General features: G+C 49.7%; 1 protein-coding gene across 1 annotated transcript in view; it reads right to left on the reverse strand.

The window, feature by feature from the left end:
• PLEKHG5 (pleckstrin homology and RhoGEF domain containing G5) overlaps window positions 1-14,282 on the reverse strand; it is a 98,803-nt gene extending 84,521 nt beyond the window's left edge. Inside the window, exon 1 of the mRNA XM_056865076.1 lies at window positions 14,237-14,282. Within this exon, the coding sequence (XP_056721054.1) occupies window positions 14,237-14,240 (4 nt within the window). The 5' untranslated portion in view covers window positions 14,241-14,282. The remainder of the gene's footprint in view (window positions 1-14,236) is intronic.
• Window positions 14,283-17,135: the final 2,853 nt, after the last annotated feature.

Here is a 17,135-nt window from a genome sequence, read left to right on the forward strand (position 1 = left end):
TGCCCTCTCTCCTGGGCAGAAAAACCAGATCACAGGACTCAGTCCAACCATAATATGCAAATTGTGCTGCCCTCGTTTGCCTTGGGGTCATGCAAGGAAAAGAAAGGAGGATTAACTCTTCAGCCTCCATGCTGTAGGGAACCAGGCTCCTTGCTCTGCAATGAGCATTTCAAAAGGGGAAAAGATGTGCTTTTCAAAGTGGCATTTTTCTTGTATGTTCGAGGTATCTCACTATGTTATGTTTATTTGGTTATGCTTATAGGATTCAATAACAACAGAGACAGTACATGTCATTATATGTTGCATCTATCTTTTTTCATAGTAAGAATAATTTTGAAACAATCTGTTAACAAATTGACTTAATAAGCCCCTTCAGTCAGATAGGGCTCAGATTCATAAATATTCAACCATCTTGCAATACATCAAACCTTTCCACCCTGCAGACTACTTCAAATTCCTGGAAGTATCCAAATATAGAAGGTCCTTTACTCTTGCACGTTTCAACGCCTTACCTTTAGCTCTCCTGGAAGGCAGGTATCTCCGTACTCCCTTTTACCTACGACTCTGACCGTGCAAAACAGAGAAAGTGGCAAACAATAGAACATGTTCTGCTGCAATATCCCTTCTACAACAACATAAGATCGCAGTACATTCTCCCCATATTGTCATCCTTTCCTGGGATACGGGAAGAAGCTAAAGTTTCCCTTCTCTTAGCAGACTCCTCTCGGGAGATAACCATTCAAGTAGCCAAATTTTGCCTCCGGTCTAGTGGGATTCATAAACAGCTAATTGAAAACCCTTCCCCATAGAAGATTTTCCCTCCTCCTCTTCAAATCATCCTTCCCAGAATCATCAACTTTTATTATTTCATTTTATTATTTTAAACCTAACTTTGATTGTTATTCAGAGCTGATTTTGTTTCGAAATAAAACTTGATTGATTGACTTAATAAGCAGGTCGTTTGGTTAGCCATTTGTGCTGTCTGTTTTTTATTCAATCCTGAATTCAGCACTAGTTCTTTCCTTTTTTTTTTTCTTGATTACCCGGAGGTTGGCAACCCTAGGATCTGCAGCCAGGCCACGTGGAAAAGAGCAGGTTAGAGTGGCAACGGGGGCCGGGGGCCACCACCCGTGCCAAGGCCCTTATGAGCCTCACAAAGCGCATCTGGTTTCCACTCTCAGCTGACACCTGGTTGCGATTCAGGATTTTTTTTTTTTTAAAGACCACGGCAAATATTTGTTCCAGCTGGCTGCGACTCTCATGAGGGAAAGGTCTATTTTATTTAACTCCAACCTCAAAAGGAGGAAATGCTGGATCGGTAGGGTTGCCAGGTCCCTCTTCACCCCCGGCGGGAGGTTTTTGGGGCGGAGCCTGAGGAGGGCAGGGTTTTCGAAAGGGGAGGGACTTCAATGCCATAGAGTCCAATGGCCAAAGCGGCCATTTTCTCCAGGGGAACTGATTTTTATCGGCTGGAGATCAGTTGTAATAGCAGGAGATCTCCAGCTAGCACCTGGAGGTTGGCAACCCTAGTCCCAACCCACAGGTTGGGAAACACTGCTCTAGACTAAACGAAGCAGTTAGTGTGAGCTACACACACACACACACACACACAAAACTGTCTATGCAAACTTGTTTTTCCTTGCTGTTGGCAACACCTTCCCTGCATGGAATGTGCTGCTCGCTAAACTCCCTCTCCCTTTTCTCGTGGGGCACATGGCTCTTGCGGATGTTAACCGGACGGTTCCGCGAAGCAAGGAGACGCCTTCGCTGGAGGTTTCTGCAAAGTTTACACATCTCGGTCCTCAAAGGTGAATGGTGACCGCCAGAATTCCAGAAGGTGGGACTACCAGAAGCCAGTCCGTTCCCTTGAAACGATGCCTCTCTTTTTTTCCATCCGCAGCCACACCCTTAAGCTTCCCCCAGTCCTGGCTTCTGAACTTCCATCAGACAAACAGCTGGCTCCTTAGGAATTTTTCCCTCTTCCCGTCCCAACCACCTTCAGATCCCGTTCCCGGTCGGCTACGCTGCAGACCTGTTCTGCAGAACTGGCTCCTGGCTCTCCGCCCCGCAGACTACTTAAGATTCATCCCCAGCCAACCATTTTTTCCATACTCTTAACTCAGCTGCCAAAGAGTCCCGAAGGCTCTGGCAGTTCAGCCCGTCTTGAGCTGGTTGCATAAACCACCGTTTTTAGCTGCGGGCTGGTCCTTCAGGGGGTGGGGGGTGATGCCCCATCACGCTTGTAGCTGTAGGCAATAGGCTAGGGTTGCCAACCTCCAGGTAGTAGCTGGAGATCTCCTACTATTACAACTGATCTCCAGCCGATAGAGGCCAGTTCACCTGGAGCAAATGGCCGCTTTGGCAATTGGACTCTATGGCCTTGAAGTCCCTCCCCTCCCCAAACCCTGCCCTCCTCAGGCTCTGCTCCAAAAACCTCCGGCCGGTGGCAAAGAGGAACCTGGCAACTTTACCGTGGGCAAAAAATAGTCCCATACCTAGTTGGGCCAAAGGTATTAGGAAGATGTATGGAGAAGAAGGGACACTGCAAGAAGAGGCCACCTTTTACTAAGCAGCCCTGGAGCCAAAGCTGTTTGTCTGAGTTGCATTATTATGATTAAATACTTCTATGTACGTAGCCAGCTGAAAACTAAAGTTCCACAACAAGATAAGATGAAGCCTGTGTGCTGTAGAAGAAAAAGAACAGTTGGTTTTTATATGCCAATTTTCTCTACCTTTTAAGGAGAATCAAACCTGCTTACAATCGTCTTCCCTTCCTCTCCCACAACAGATATCTTGGGAGGTGGGTGAGGCTGAGAGAGTTCGAAGAGAGCTGTGACTAGCCCAAGGTCTACCAGCAGGCTTTATGTGTAGGAGTGGGGAAACCAACCCAGTTCTCCAGATTAGAGTTCACTGCTCACGTGGAGGAGTGGGGAATCAAACCCGGTTCTCCAGATTAGAGTCCACCACTCTTAACCACTACACCACCCTGTACTCATCAAGTACATGAGTATGTACCCACTTCCACTGGATACCCATAGAAAACCCTCTCAGTTCCTCCCTTGTCCATCTCCCTCCTCCATCCCTCGACTCTGAAGCCCAGGCAACAAGACGAAAGCGACTCCATGTATCTTTGCGTCAGGGATGCTCGATTGTTTGCCTGACCAGCTTGTGTCCTGCTTGCGAGTAGCCATGGCAGGAGCTGAACTTTTTGCCACCCCGTTGGTCTGAACCTGAACAGTCTGAATGTGTCTGACTTGAGGAGGGTAGATTGTGCATGTGCAATTCGTCAAAGGCACCTGCTCCTCTCAGCACATCTGCCACTACTTCGAACTCAAAGGCACGTTGTTCAAAAGAAAAAACAAGAGACTTGCCACCTTGAGCCAATGACAACATTATTCATAGGGTTGCCAGGTCCCTCTTTGCCACCAGCGGGAGGTTTTTGGGGCAAAGCCTGAGGAGGGCGGGGTTTGGGGAGGGGAGGGACTTCAATGCCATAGAGTCCAATTGCCAGAGGGGCCATCTGCTCCAGGGGAACTGATCTCTGTCAGCTGGAGATCAGTTGTATTAGCAGGAGATCTCCTGCTAGTACCTGGAGGTTGGCAACCCTAATTATTCAGCCTCTATCAATGGCCGCTGAGCTGTCAGTTGGTGCATGCACTTTTTTGCATGGCCTAACAGGAATTGTTTTGCTGCATCTCATTCCCCCTGTACTACAAACTGGGCAAAGCAATGACCTTTGTTTGGACGGCACATCAGCAAGATATCCACAAAGGCTACAAGACCTCTAGCCTGCAAACCAAGCATGCATAGCTGCTTTGCATGGTTTGCAGCTCAGTTTAAGCCAGCCTGTGCAAAGTTGCACGGGGAAGCCAACAACACGTTCCCATCAGATCTCACACTTCATCCCTTACTGTCCAGATGCTCTCATGCCTACCCTCCTGGGCATAAGAAATAGAAACCTGCTCCCTGCCAGCCCTGGAAGTTCAGAATCTCAGGTTGCTGGGCTCTACACCCAGCACAGTTTCAGTATTTCAGGGATGTATGGAGATACCTTTTATCATTTTTTATGTTAGATTCAAATCCAGTAACACCTTAGAGACAAAAAAGATTTTCAGAGTATAAGCTTTCAAGAGTCAAAGCTCCCTGGTGGAGAGTCAAAGCTTATACCCTGAAACTCTTGTTGGTCTTTAAGGTGCTACTGGACTTGAATCTAAGGGCACTTTCATACATGGTGAATAATGGACTTTAGCGATTGTTTGCAAGGGGATTTTGCCATTTCACACAGTAAAATCCAACCTCAAAGTACATTGAAAGTGGACTGAAAGAGCATTATTTGGCATGTGTGAAACCTGCTTAACTTTTCTACTATTAGGGTTGCCAACCTCCAGGTGGTGGCTGGAGATCTCCCACTATTACAACTGATCTCATACACATGAAGCTGCCTTATACCGAATCAGACCCTTGGTCCATCAAAGTCAGTATAGTCTGCTCAGACCAGCAGCGGCTCTCCAGGGTTTCAGGCAGAGGTCTTTCACATCACCTGTTTGCCTAGTCCCTTTAACTGGAGATGCCGGGGATTGAACCTGGGACCTTCTGCATGCCAAGCAGATGCTCTACCACTGAGCCAACTCCAGCCGATAGAGATCAGTTCACCAGGAGAAAATGGCCACTTTGGCAATTGGACTCTATGGCATTGAAGTCCCTCCCCAAACCCCACCCTCCTCAGGCTCTGCCCCCAAAATCTCCAGGTATTTCCCAACGTGGACTTGGCAACCCTATTTACTATAGATTGACCCTCGGAGACTTTTTCGATCCCGACGGAAGTCGGTTTCAGATAGCTGGCTCAAGGTTGACTCAGCCTCCCATCCTTCCGAGGAAAGTAAAAAGAGTACCCATCTTGCTGGGGGTAAAGTGTAGACGACTGAGGAAGGCAAATGGCAAACCACCCCCTAAAACAAAGAAGGAGGAGGAGGAGGAGGAGGACAGTTGGATTTTATATGCAGACTTTCTCTACCACTTAAAGGAGACTCACACCGGCTTACAATCCCCTTCCCTTCCCCTCCCCATGACAGACACCCTGTCTTAAAGAGGTCATTCTTTCTGTACATCCAGCTACCACCTGGGAAAGGAAGCAGAAAATGCAGAACTGGCAAGTGTTTGGTCACCACTTTGATCCTTTTCATCGGTCCCTTTCCCACCGAATTGACAAAAAGGTCACTGGAAAAGAGGATCTACATTAAAGGGACTCTGTGTGTCTTTTGCCGTCAGAGGAGAGCCAGCTTTCAAAGGCCATCTTGCCCCCCCCCACCCCTCCCCAAGAGCTTGTTCGCTCAGCTTCAGAACAGTGCGAGCTTCAGGGCTGGTTTTCTCCCCCCAGCCAAGATAAAAGGCCAAGCAGAGTCCACGGGGGCAGGCAAAACACACACTTCTCCGTCCCTGCCTGAGACATTCCTCTTGCCCGGATGCCTCTCCCCCCTGCACAACAAGAGCCAACCCTCGAGAGAAAGCGCTCTTCATCCGAGTGGCGATAAACAAGAAGCCAAGTGTCACGCAGCACAAAAATTAAGGCAGAGGTGGCTTGAGGATCTCACTGGCCCTCAGGCAGCCTGAAGAAGGGCTGGAGCCAGCTCTGCATGAGCATCGTGTCCCAGAAATCGGGGGAGGGAGGGTGTTCAGACTCCCCCAGGCACTTAAGAAGCCCTTCCTGCATTTTACTGAATTCCCTACCACCACCAAACCTAACAACTCATATCAACAGTTCTGAGGACCTGGCTTATCATTGGAAGGGAAAGATTTGCCCCCAAATGCAATGTGGTTTCCATTCATTTAAAGCATTTTCAGAGAATTGCTATGTGCCCACCATCCGACAACCAGGGACTCAGCCTTTGGGCCTACGAAGCATGCAGGGCGTAATTTCATTGCAGAATCCAGAAAGCCTTCATGGCAGCAGCTAGTTTGGTCCATTGAAGAGCAAACTTTTTTTTTTAATCTTCCTTTTCCTATACCTTTCCAACCTCCAAGCATTTAGAAAGTGTTTCTCCCACTCAAAAAAGCTTAAAATGAAGAGCTGCTTCCCCAGGTAGGGAAATTCCTGAAGATTTGGGAGTGGAGCCTGGGGAGGGCAGGGTTTGGAAAGGGGAGAGACCTTAGCAGGCTATAATGCCACAGAATCTACCCTCCAACACAGGGGAAGCAATCTCTGCAGTCTAGAGATCAGTTTTAAGTCTGGGAGGTCTCCAGTCCCCAGCTGGAGCTTGGCTTCCCTAATCTGCACCCCCTGCCAGAAGCCACAACCCCCCCCCCATCCACATCTGCCCAGGAAGGTTCCCAAAACAGTTGCTCTGTAGTGGCAGCATCTGCTCCATGGCCTGCCACAAACAGCCACACCTGAATGCAAACCCTGGAGTCTCCCATTTGAACTGGATAAAGAAGCCTGAAATAGAGCCAGCGGAAAGCATTGAATCATAGAATCATAGAGTTGGAAGGGACCACCAGGGTCATCTAGTCCAAACCCCCTGCACAATGCAGGAAATTCACAACTACCTCCCCAACACACCCCCAGTGACCTCTGAGGGAGCAGAAGATAGCCAAGGTGCCCTCCCTCTCATGATCTGCCTAAGGTCATAGAATCAGCATTGCTGTCAGATGGCCATCTAGCCTCTGCTTAAAAACCTCCAGGAAAGGAGAGCTTATCACCTCCCGAGGAAGCCTGTTCCACTGAGGAACCACTCTAACTGTTAGAAAATTCTTCCTAATGTTTAAATGGAAACACTTTTGATTTAAATTCAACCTGTTGGTTCTGGTCCGACCTTCTGGGGCAACTGAAAACAACTCAGCACCCTCCTCTATATGACATCCCTTCAAATACTTGGTTATCATATCACCTCTCAGTCTTCTCCTCTTCAGGCTAAACATACCCAGCTCCTTCAACCTTTCCTTATAGGACTTGGTCTCCAGACCCCTCACCATCTTTGTTGCCCTCCTCCGGACTCGTTCCAGCCTTTGGGTCAGACAAAGGGCAGATCCCTCACTTTTCCGAAGCTAGCCAAACTGGAGATTCTGCGCTACTTCTAACCAAAGTGGTCAATGCAACAAACACAAATGCCGCTCTCTCAAAAGCTCCACGTCTATGCTAGGCTAGATCCCTTTCCCGACCCTGAAGATCTCAATTCAAGCCTGAGAGCTCCCTTCTCCTCCCCCAGGCCACTAATGAAAAGGTTAGGTTCCCCCAGACCCCCAGGTTCCTGGCCAGGAATCATTGCTGGCGAAGATTCTTTTTAAACACATCAGTCACCCCCAGGTTTGGTTCCGATTCACCAACCAGGTGAATACCTTCAGTATGGCTCACGCTCCTGTTTCTTCAGCAATTCAGCAGGGGGGATCCAATTCCTCCTAAATAACCACAAAGCAGCATATGCATAGGGTTGCCAGCTCTGGGTTGGGAAATACCTTGAGCTTTGGGGGGTGGAGCCTGAGGAGGGTGGGGTTTGGGGAAGGAAGGGACTTCGGCGGGGTATAATGCCACAGAGTCCACGTTCCAAAACAGCCATTTCCTCCAGATGAACTGATCTCTGTTGCCTGGAGATCATTATTAACAAGAGGTATTTATTATTATGGACCATGACCAGCAGATACAGCAAAAATACAAAAAAATGGGAACAATTAAAAATAATCATACACATCAACCACGAATACAGATAAACATCGTGTATTTAACATATTAACACTCTTTAACGAATACTAAAAATAAAATCACCCCAAGGATTTAAAATCTGTTCACCTGGAGATCAGTTGTAATAGTGGGAGATCGCCAGTCACCACCTGGAGGTTGGCAACCCAACCTATGCAGGCTCTCTGTGCGGTGCCAGTCAGTAACTCAAGAGCTGCTTTGCTTGAACAGCAGAGTCATCCTGTGCTGTCCCCTCACTCCCACCCGCCCAGATTTCTGGAAGGAGAACCACTTGGCAGTCAAGAGCACCAGACTTTAGCCTGGAACCGAAACGCTGGCTGCAGCCGTCACGGATTTTACAACATCTCCGCCTGGATGAACGGAAATTCTGACGAGGCTGTGGTGTTCTTCATCAAGTGGGGAGGAAGGGTCATGCAATATATATATATATTTAACTGAGAAACCAGTTGGCAGAAAAGTCAACGGGCTAGCAAGCCAGTAGCGGAGGCCGGAGATAATTTCCAGGGTGGAGGAAGCTTGGAGGGGACTGAAAGAGCAGCTAAGCTAACCCCTTCCCCACCAACCAGCCCTCACTCCCAGATCTATCTGCCCAAGCTTCACACAAGCCATATTGCTACCCTCTGTGACTTAAGTTCTTCTGTAATGTTACATAGAATTCTGGGATGCTCTCTTGCATTATGCATTATGCGTGGCAGGGAGTCGCCTTCCAGCATTCCCTGAAACATAGCAAGAGATACGGTACATAAAGACACATGAGGCTGCCTTATACTAATCTTGTTAGACCGATGGTCTGATTCAGTATTGTCTGCTCAGACTGGCAGCAGCCCTGCAGGGTGTTGGGCAGGGGTCTTTCACACCCCCTACTGTCTCCTCCTTTTAACTGGGGATGTCCTTTTAACTGGGGATGTCGAGGATTGAACCTGGGACCTTCAGCCAGCGTGGTGTAGTGGTTAAGAGCAGTGGTTTGGAGCAGTGGACTCTAACCTGGAGAGCCGGGTTCGATTCCCCACTCCTCCACATGAGCGGCGGAGGCCAATCTGGTGAACCGGGTTGGTTTCCCCACTCCTACACATGAAGCCAGCTGGGTGACCTCGGGCGAGTCACACTCTCTCAGCCCCACCTACCTCATAGGGCGTCTGTTGTAGGGAGGGGAAGGGAAGGTGATTGTAAGCCGGTTTGATTCTCCCTTAAGTGGTAGAGAAAGTCAGCACATAAAAACCAACTACTCTTCTTCTGCATGCTCTTTCAAAGAGCCACGGTCCCTCCTTTGACTTCCTTTAGCAATGAAGGCAATGTCACTGACATATCAACAATATCGCTGCCCTAAGCCATTCTGTTCATCTGGCATATTTTTGTCCCAGCCTTTAAAAGCACTCAGGTCGGCATAGATGGATCTTCCCCCAACAATCTGTGAGCCAGCACATGTTGGGCATATTGTGTATTTTTTGGCCTTCAAGCAGGAACCCTTCCTCCCCATGCCCACTCCACTGGTTTGATTCCCTGCTCCTCCACATGAAGCTTGCTGGCTGACCTTGGGCTAGTCACAGTTCTCTCTGAACTCTCTCAGCCCCACCTACCTCTCAAGCTGCCTGTTGTGGGGTGGGGGGGAAGGGAAGGTGATTGTAAACTGCTTTGAGACTCCTTTCGATAGAGAAGAGCAGGGTATAAAAACCAACTCTTCTTCTTCCTCCTCCTCCTTTGAATCTCCAGCCCTATGGATGGCCCCCTCTTTTTAAAAAAAACTGAGGGGCGGGGGGAAGTATCACAACAATCTCCCTGCAAGTTTCCTGGGATCAAGACCAGAGGCTCTGAAGTCCCACGCTGGCTCTCTGCTCCCAGCCCAGCTGTCTCCTAGGGAGGATACGGCCCTTGCTCCCAGATCTGCTGTTTTCCCACCTTTAGGGTAAAAGCAGAAAGCCAGCTGTGCGGGAAAGGGAGGGGGCACGGCCGAGGAGGCGGTGCATGTCTGCACATACAGCTGTGCCAGGACCCTGGAGAACTTGCGTGAGAAGCCGCCGGGGGCCGCAGAAAGCTTTGAGCTCCCCCCGCCCCTGTTAAATCGAAAAAGGGAGGAAAACGGGCCCAGCTTCCATGATGAGCAGGCGGGCCCCACACCATCGCATCCTGCTGTAAATTACACTCCCGGAGCAAACCAAACTCCCCTTCCCCTTTAAACAACATCACCAGGGCGGCTGTTTGCTAAAGCTCATCCTACCCCAGAGAAAACTCCAAGAATTCTCCGCGGCCTTTATTTCATTTTGACATGCGTGCCCTACTTGCTGCCCCAAGCCGCTGGAAGCTGGCACCGTCCCAGTGCCATCATTAGTTCAACAATTAGAGCTGAACCGGGACCGGAGGGGTGAGGGATTGTGTACTCTTGGCATCGTGCAAATTCCAAGCCGCTTCTCTGCGCAAAACATGTTTCCGCTCCTGGAAGTCAAACTTCCATCATCAGCCTCCCTTGCCAAAGCGGCCTTCAACTTAGGGATGCCAATCTCCAGGTGGAACCTGGGGGTCCCCTGGTATTAAAGCTCATCTCCAGACTACAGAGATCAGTTCCTCTGGAGAAAAGGAGAAGGAGGAGAAGAAGAGTTGGTTTTTATATGCCAACTTTCTCTACCATTTAAGGAAGAATCAAATCGGCTCACAATCTCCTTCTCTTCCCCTCCCCACAACAGACACCCTGGGAGGTAGGTGGGGCTGAGAGAGCTGTGACTAGCCCAAGGTCACCCAGCTGCCTTCATGTGGAGGAGTGGGGAAACCAATCCTGTTCACCAGATTAGCCTCCACCGCTCATGTGGAGGAGCGGGGAAGCAAACTGGTTCTCCAGATTAGACTCCACAGCTCTTAACCAATACACTACGGATGCTTTGAAGGTTGGACTCTATGGCATTGTGCCCCACTGAGGTTCTTGCCCTCCCCAGGCTTCAACACCCAAATCTCCAGGAGTTTCCCAACCTGCAGTTGCCAACCCTACCCCCCGCCCATGTCCGGGGGGGGGGGGCGTGGCGGCTGGCAACCCTACTTCAACTAGAGCTGCCTACCACCAAATTGTTCTTAAGGACTCTTCCTGGGGATTTGAACCCAGGTCCGAGTCTGGCATTCAGAGTGGAGGCAAATCTGGAAAGCCGGTGTGGGGCTACAGCTAGAGGACAACCCCCCTGTCGACCATGCAGTGCTATAGGTGTTTTTCAGCCTGTCATTCTCCACCAGCCTAACCTACTTCACAGGGTTGCTATGAGGAAAAAGTAGGGGGGATAACCATGCATACCAGTCTGAGCTCCTTGGAGGAAGTGGGGAGGGTGGGTAAATAGATCTTCTATAGAGAGAGAAACTGGATCTTGCATCATGCGCTCCTTGGAAGTTTTCCTACGTGCCCCCCACCCCTTGCACTGCTCCAAATCCTTTTGGTCAGGCATATGCAAGAGATCTTCAGTGGATTGGGCCCCAGCTTTCTTAGTAGAAGGGAAGGGACCGTTTGGATTTTTTGCCTCTGGCACAACCAAGAAGTCTAGGACCAAAGACTAAAAAGGGGTGGGGAAAAGATGAAAATAGCTAGCAAACACACACACACACACACAACCCACCCAGCAGTTAAAGGCAGTTTCATTCCTGAGAGGCACGAAAACCAGCAGAAATTCCCTATAATAGGAAAAAAGATTCGGGGAGGATAAGCTAAAAGAGTTTTCCAGCCGGATAATCTATCAAGTGTCACTCCTCTGCTTGCTTTTCAAACAACACGTGCTCGGAAGGGTTTGTTGTTTTGTCTGCACCGCTTGCCAAAGAAGTAGCGAGGGTTTAAAGGGGGGGGATCACTGGCCCCTCCCTGCTTCCGGCCAAGAACCGCTAAAATATCGCAAGCCGCATACTTGCTGGAGTACATCAGCAAAGAGAGTCTGTGTGCAAGCGATTGCCCACCCCCCACCCCAAGCCATTCACCAAACTAACTAGAGAAAGACCACAATGCATGTACCAAATAGGTCTGTTACATTCTGGGAGTGAATTAAGGAGGTTTCAGCAAGGGCTACAGCTTTGGTCAGCAAGTATCCTCCACACGAGCGACAGATGCTAACGTGGTGAACCAGGTTGGTTTCCCCACTCCTACACATGAAGCCAGCTGGGTGACCTTGGGCTAGTCACAGCTCTCTTAGAGCTCTCTCAGCCCCACCAACCTCACAGGGCGTCTGTTGTAGGGCGGGGAAGGGAACGTGATTGTAAGCCGGTTGGATTCTCCCATAAGTGGTCGAGAAAGTCTGCATATAAAAACCAACTCTTCTTCTTCTTTTGCCATTCAAATCATCTTACAAAATTGCTTTATCCCCCAATTGCTCCAATTCACATCACCCCAAACACAATCTGCCACACATTCAGCTACAATTCAAGGGAGGTTGTACATAGGGTTGCCAGGTCCCTCTTTGCGACTGGCAGGAGATTTTTGGGGCGGAGCCTGAGGAGGGCAGGGTTTGGGAGGGGAGGGACTTCAATGCCATAGAGTTCAATAGCCAAAGCGGCCATTGTCTCCAGGTGAACTGATCTCTATCGGCTGGAGATCAGTTGAATTAGCAGGAGATCTCCTGCTATTACCTGGCAGTTGGCAACCCTAGTCGTACACCTGGGAAGCAGTTCCTAAACCAACTCACCCACTTGTCTGACTCAGGAAGCCACAGGCAATCCCTTTTGGCTTGCAACCTCACAGCTGGGACAGGCTTGCCCACCTAGCAATGCATACATACAGCTCAAAGCACCCCTGATTCTTCCTGGGCTATCTGAGTGCATCGGATGTGAAACAGGAGAGCTATTTGTAAGATCTGCCTGGCTCCATCACTGCTTTCCTGTTAGAGAATAGCAAAAATGTTACTGTTCTGGTAAGGCTTGGGACAAGGGAAATACCCACTGATTTATACTTTCTGTCCTGCGTCTTCTGTTCCGTTAGATAAACTCATTTGATTATCTTACATATTTGCTTTTAATTTTACGTTTGTGGCCATCATAAACATCCAGCAATCTCAGAGATTTTTTGTGTGGGATAGGCAGGACAGGGATATTCTAAATAAATAAGCCAAAGGTCCATACGGTAAAGCTTTTGAGGCAAGGAAGTGCCAATGTCTATTTCAACTTCACATGCACCAACTCCCAAACACACAGAGTTGTGAAACAGCCTGCGTGTGCTGACTTTGATGTCAGGAGACTCGGCTTCTAATCCTGCTCAGCCACAAAGTTCACTGGGAGAACTGGGGCAAATCGTTCTCTGGCTATCTAACCCACCTCACGGGGTTATTGAGAGGATAAAAGGTGGAAACAGCCCCAGATGGGTGGAATACAAATGTGGGGGATCATAAAATGCCATGGGGAGGGTGGCACAGAGGATACCGTCTCTGGTGCTCCAGCCTCCCACCGGGGGCAGCAAGGAAACCCCCCCCCCCAATATAGCTGGTCTTCGCCACAGGAAGCCTGGCCTTGCCCCAGTTAGGGCCTTAATCCTCAGCGACCACCACCAAAGCCAGATCAGATCAAGTTTATTGTACAAGGCCATAGGCCGTTACAATCGAAAACAATATAACAACAAGTTAAAATATACAAAACCAGGATCATTAAAAGAATGCGAAAATTAAGAAATTAAAATACGCCCATTCGGCTCCATCCAGCTTTACCACCTTGCGTGATTTGCGTCGCCCTGATTTTCTTGGCATGCCAGACCAAGCAGTGCCATTTTTCGGGAAATATAAGGGTCCATATCTGATAACGCATAGATCCGTGTTGGCGAACGCATGGCACGCGTGCCAGACTTGGCATGTCGAGCCCTCTCTATGGGCACGCGCGGGTAAGTTGAGCAGCCGTCGCATCTGCCTTCCCTGGACTCCCCGCCGCCGAGGGGCTTTGAACAAACATTAATTGTTCAAAACCATGCCAAATGCAAACGTTTACCTTCCAATAAAAAGTTGTTTGTATCATTGAAAGCTCTGTTATTGTGTTTTTCTTTTAAGGCAAAAGATGTTAATAATGTATGTGTTGTATGTGTTGTTGTTTTTTCTAAACTAAAACCTCAGTATTCAGGTTAAATTGCCGTGTTGGCACTTTGCGATAAATAAGTGGGTTTTGGATTGCAGTTTGGGCACTCGGTCTCTAAAAGGTTCATCATCACTGGCATAAATTAATCTGTCAACATCTCATGATAATTGTGACGCTGAAAGAACGTTTGCCAAAAACCTGTTCCGGGGCTCAGTATATAAAGGACAGGCCAGAACATAATGGGGGAGAACCGCCGAAGTCTTTCTGGGATCGGCTTCTCTATCATAACTGTTACCACTTTAGCAAGTAAATGATCAAGACTGCCGAGTGGCATCGCTCCTCAGGAGAGCGAAGCTGCCTTTTACCTGTAGCACGAAAAAGCATCTTACTTGTGCCGCAAGCGTCCATAAACCGGAGATACGTTCTAAACAATAAAGATTTAAGCATCGCAAGAAGGAACCTGATGCCTGGAAGTGGCCGTCCCCTGACCGCCCCCTCAGCAAACTTCATTGCCCCAAAGGAGTCCGCTGTACTTACTCATCCCCAAGCGTAGATTGAGCCAGCTGCGAGGGGGGGACCCGTACTTGGTCAGGGCCGAATTCATAGCTTTGCCTCTCGCGGAGCGGACGGCCCGGCCCGAGGTGGCAGCTGTCAGGTCAGTCGAGGACGTTGTGGTACCAGGGAGGGCCTTGCCCCATTCGAAATCCAAGCCGACAGGGCCAGGGGCCAGCAGGTCCGAGGGGCCCGTAGGAAGGAGGTAAGCACGGCCCCTCCACGCCCCACCGGACTCCGGTGCCAAATTTGAGTCCGAGACCGATTTGGCTGGCTCAAGCGCTTCTAGCCTGATGGCAAAAGGAAAGCGAGGGTCCACTCGGCCTCGGCCAAATCATGTCTTTGCCGGTCCAGGCCTTCCCCGGGTGTAGTGCAGTTTAGCCGTGACTTGCTAAGGCTGTCCGTTTCATGTGCCTTCCCAGTCTGGATTCCCGCCCCGCATCCGCTCTCCCTCCCCAGTCTGGGCCTTCCCCTTTCCTGGCACCCTGCCACCTGCTTCCCCCCAGACGAACCCAGGCGTCACCGCCGTCGGCGGCGCTCACCAGGTAAAGACATCATCGCCCTTGTTTCTCCCACCCCCTTCGAGCCTGGCCCGGCTGCTGTTCCCTGACAAGCCTCTCCCCTCCAGAAACGCACACAAAATCGGCCAGCGAAGCGGAGCCCCTTGGAAAAGCTTGAGCGACACAGGCCGCCGAGCATCAAGGCGGCCGCAGGATCCGTTGCCGCGGCAACCGGCTACTCAGAAACAACTAGGGAAGCCTCTCTGCACCTCTTGTACCATCGCCCCCTCGCCCGTTTGGCTTATGTCTCACGGCCTCCGGAAGCCTGTGGCTGCCAAGGGAGCGCCCCAAAAGCTGGGGGAATACTTCAGGAGGGAGCTGAGAAGTTGAAAAGATGGGGACGGGCTGGCCCGCCACAGGCTCGACCCTAGCTGACAGTGGCCCGCCAGGATTTTTCCTGTATGTTAAAAGGGCCAGTCTTGCCTGGCCCCAGGTTTTGTTATCAGGACTTTGAAATACACAGGCACACCTCACGTGAACACATGAAGCTGCCTTATACTGAATCAGACCCTCGATCCATCAAAGTCAGTATTGTCAACGCAGACCGGCAGCGGCTCTCCAGGGTCTCAGGCAAGGGTCTTTCACATCGCCTACTTGCCTAGTCCCTTAAACTGGAGATGCCGGGGACTGAACCTGGGACCTTCTGCATGCCAAGCAGAGGCTCTGCAAACTGAGCCATGGACCCTCGTTTTATTGTGCTTCACTTTACTGTGTGGCCTTGCTCACGGTATTGGGACTTGGTTCGATCCTAGATGACTGTGGCCCGCCAGGATTTTTCCTGTACGCTAAAGGGCTGGTCCTGCCCAGCCCAGGGTTTTGTGATCAGGACTCTGAAATATACAGGCATGCCTCGTTTTATTGCGCTTCGCTTTACCGCTCTTTACAAACATTGCATGTTTGAGCAAGTCTATCAGTGCCTTTTCCCCAACAGCATGTGCTGAATTCAAATCTCTATGTCACATGTTGGTAATTCTCGCAATATTTCAAACTTTTGCATTATTATTACAGTACATTGTTTGTTTGTAGACATAGTGCTATTGCATACTTACTAGACTACAGTATAGTGTAAACTTTTGTATGCACTGGGAAACCAAAATCATTAACGTGACTCGCTTTATTGCGGTGGTCTGGAACCAAAATCACAATATCTCCGGGGTATGCTCACACGTTTAAAAACGTACGTCTCCTCCAACTTGATCATCCTGTCTCTTCACATGTGATGTCCCTCTCCCCCCTTACTGCACAGATGGCCCCCATATTTATTTTAGCCACTGTTCAGGGTAGATTTGTCTGCCAAAGCTTTTTCTGGGCTGCCAGACTTGGCCATATGGGGAGAATTAAGAACAGACTACAGTTTTAACCCTTCCTGCGGCAGCAGTAGCAACATATGCAGGCACCGGCCAATAAAAGCTTTCCGCAGACCGCTTCAACGCTGTCCTTCACCCCCCACCCCCCGCAAGCCAAGCTTCCCCAGTTTAGGTCACTGTCCACGGACAATAAAGAGTTAACGGAAAACCAGTAGATTTCCCAAGGAAACAGACAAAAGAGTTTCTGAGGTTCTGAATTACTTAGAGCCGCTTTGAGGTAGCTGCCTACAGACAGCTAGGAATCACTGTTCAGCCCCAAGGGACGTTCGGGCCAGAAGGTTTGCACATCAAATGCAGAGACACCGAGGGCTGTTTCACACACTCCACGCTCCGCACGGACGTGACTCCGACAGCTGCACGTATCTGCAAGCTGGAAAGCTTTGGTTCAAGACACTGTTCAGCTCAGAGGGCAACCTTTGGCCAGCCACGGCACTGCCTTTCAGCCTAACAGAGAAAAACTATGCCTCTATGGACTCTGATCTGGAGAACTGGGTTTGATTCCCCTCTCCTCCACATGAGCGGCGGAGGCTAATCTGGTGAACTGGATTTGTTTCCCCACTCCTACACACGAAGCCAGCTGGGTGACCTTGGGCTAGTCACAGTTCTCTCAGCCCCATCTACCTCACAGGGTGTCTGTGGTGGGGAGGGGAAGGGAAGGTGATTGTAAGCCGGTTAAAGTCTCCCTTAAGTGGTAGAGAAAGTCGGCATATAAAAACCAACTCTTCTGCTCATGCTGTGCTCTTTGGAGAAATGGTGTGTGTGTAAATAAAGGGAACAAACAAACATGTCCATTGCATTAATTTGAAGACGCACACTTAAACAATGTGTGGTGGGTGTGCCGTTTAAGACCCCTTACTTGGGATGGTTTCCTCATTCCACAGAACTCTTTAACAGCTGCAACAAAAACATGGTGCTACTATGCCTGGTGTATCAACCGGCAAGCACTTCCTGCCAAGC

Source organism: Euleptes europaea, chromosome 19, assembly GCF_029931775.1.
Source record: "Euleptes europaea isolate rEulEur1 chromosome 19, rEulEur1.hap1, whole genome shotgun sequence".
Taxonomy (NCBI): Eukaryota; Metazoa; Chordata; class Lepidosauria; order Squamata; family Sphaerodactylidae; genus Euleptes; species Euleptes europaea.